The sequence below is a fragment of the Cyprinus carpio genome, unplaced genomic scaffold (assembly GCF_018340385.1).
Source record: "Cyprinus carpio isolate SPL01 unplaced genomic scaffold, ASM1834038v1 S000002603, whole genome shotgun sequence".
Classification (NCBI taxonomy): Eukaryota; Metazoa; Chordata; class Actinopteri; order Cypriniformes; family Cyprinidae; genus Cyprinus; species Cyprinus carpio.
Window position 1 is genome coordinate 301 of NW_024875316.1, and position 2026 is coordinate 2326.

The 2026-nt window shown below is 38.0% G+C and overlaps 1 protein-coding gene across 1 annotated transcript; it reads left to right on the top strand.

Moving 5' to 3' along the window:
* Positions 1 to 369: 369 nt before the first annotated feature.
* On the top strand, positions 370 to 1208 carry LOC109092772 (CD48 antigen-like; the record flags this gene model as incomplete). The annotated part of the gene is made up of 2 exons (XM_042754028.1): positions 370 to 692; positions 891 to 1208. Coding segments are annotated over exons 1-2 (625 nt in total), but the record flags the coding sequence as incomplete, so codon positions are not given.
* Between the last annotated feature and the right edge of the window lie 818 nt (positions 1209 to 2026).

Genomic DNA, 2026 nt, shown 5'->3' on the forward strand with positions numbered 1-2026 from the left:
ATGAAATCAACGTCCTGTTTCATAACAGAAAGTCATATTTTGATTTGAAACCCTGTAAGATTTGATTAATGACACACAACTTAAAAATTAGACAGATTTAAATGATAATTACAAAATATTATCATATTTCCATAAGAGGGTCACTAAATTAATTTCAGACATTTTTGGTGACCAAGGAGAGGAAGTGGCCATGGTGAAACATCCAATCATTAGTATATCTGAAAAGCCCTGAATGTGCTCTGTACAGGACATCCAGACTTAAAACGGTGGCATGTACAGTCTCAGAAAAATTCACAAAAATATAATGTCCTCATATGAGGCCGCAGGGTCTTAAGAGTTGATGTATGAATGTGTTTCAGGAGTGTTTGGTGTTGAAGCAGGTGTAATGAACAGTTTGTCAGTGATGGAGGGAGATTCAGTCACTCTACACACTGACACTGACACACAGAGAAATGATGCAGTGATACAGTGGATGTTTGGAGCTCAAAACCCAGATATTGTCATTGCTGAAATCAATAGCGATGCACAGATCAATGATGTTTCTGATGAGAGATTCAGAGACAGAGTGAAGATGGACAGTCAGACTGGATCTCTCACCATCACAAACATCAGAACCACAGACTCTGGACTTTATAAAGTAGAAATCACCACAAATTCAGAAGCAGAGAAAACGTTCAATGTTACTGTCTATGGTGAGTACAGCAGCAGAATTTTTTCCTCTCCAGATCTGTGTTTTGACCATAAATCTTTATACAAATGATCAATGTATATTAAGGTGAATGAAATACAAGTATAAAAGTGATTTATTAGTACTGTCCCCTCTGCATATTGACCCTGAGATCTGAAAAAAACTTTGAATTTGATTTCTCTTCATGCTCTGATATTTCCAGCTCTTCTTCCTGTTCCTGTCATCATCAGTGACTCTTCACAATGCTCTTCATCTTCTGAGAGTTCATCAGTGTCTAAATGTTCACTGCTGTGTTCAGTGGTGAATGTGAGTCATGTGACTCTCTCCTGGTTCAAAGGAAACAGTTTAATCTCCAGCATCAGTGTGTCTGATCTGAGTATCAGTCTCTCTTTATCTCTGGAGGTGGAACATCAGGATAAAAACACCTACAGCTGTGTGCTGAACAACAACATCAGCAACCAGACCAAACATCTGGACATCAGTCCACTCTGTCAGCCCTGTGCACCATCAATGCTGAAAGGTATATCCAAGTTCTAGAACAGCATATGCTCCCATCCAGACGTCGTCTCTTTCAGGGAAGACCTTGCATTTTCCAACATGACAATGCCAGACCACATACTGCATCAATTATAACATCATGGCTGCGTAGAAGGATCCGGGTACTGAAATGGCAAGCCTGCAGTCCAGATCTTTCACCCATAGAAAACATTTGGCGCATCATAAAGAGGAGGATGCGACAAAGAAGACCTAAGACAGTTGAGCAACTAGAAGCCTGTATTAGACAAGAATGGGACAATATTCCTATTCCTTAACTTGAGCAACTTGTCTCCTCAGTCCCTAGACATTTGCAGACTGTTATAAAAAGAAGAGGGGATGCCACAAAGTGGTAAACATGGCTTTGTCCCAACTTTTTTGAGATGTGTTGATGTCATGAAATTTAAAATCAACTTATTTTTCTCTTAAAATGATACATTTTCTCAGTTTAAACATTTGATATGCCATCTATGTTGTATTCTGAATAAAATCTTGAAATTTGAAACTTCCACATCATTGCATTCTGTTTTTATTCACAATTTGTACAGTGTCCCAACTTTTTTGGAATCATGTTTGTATAATTGTATAGTGTTAACGTGATATTTAATAGATATAATGCACCTGGATGTGTTGAACAAACCAGTTTTGACACAAACATTGTTTGGTGATTTAGGTCAAATGGTTTACAGTTTTTAAAATGTCAAAGTTCAAAACAAATGCAAATAAATTGGTGTTGTGGTTTTACTAATGCTCCAGTGGGCGTGGCTACTGTTGCTGCTTTAGTTCAAGACATCAGAGCCAGAA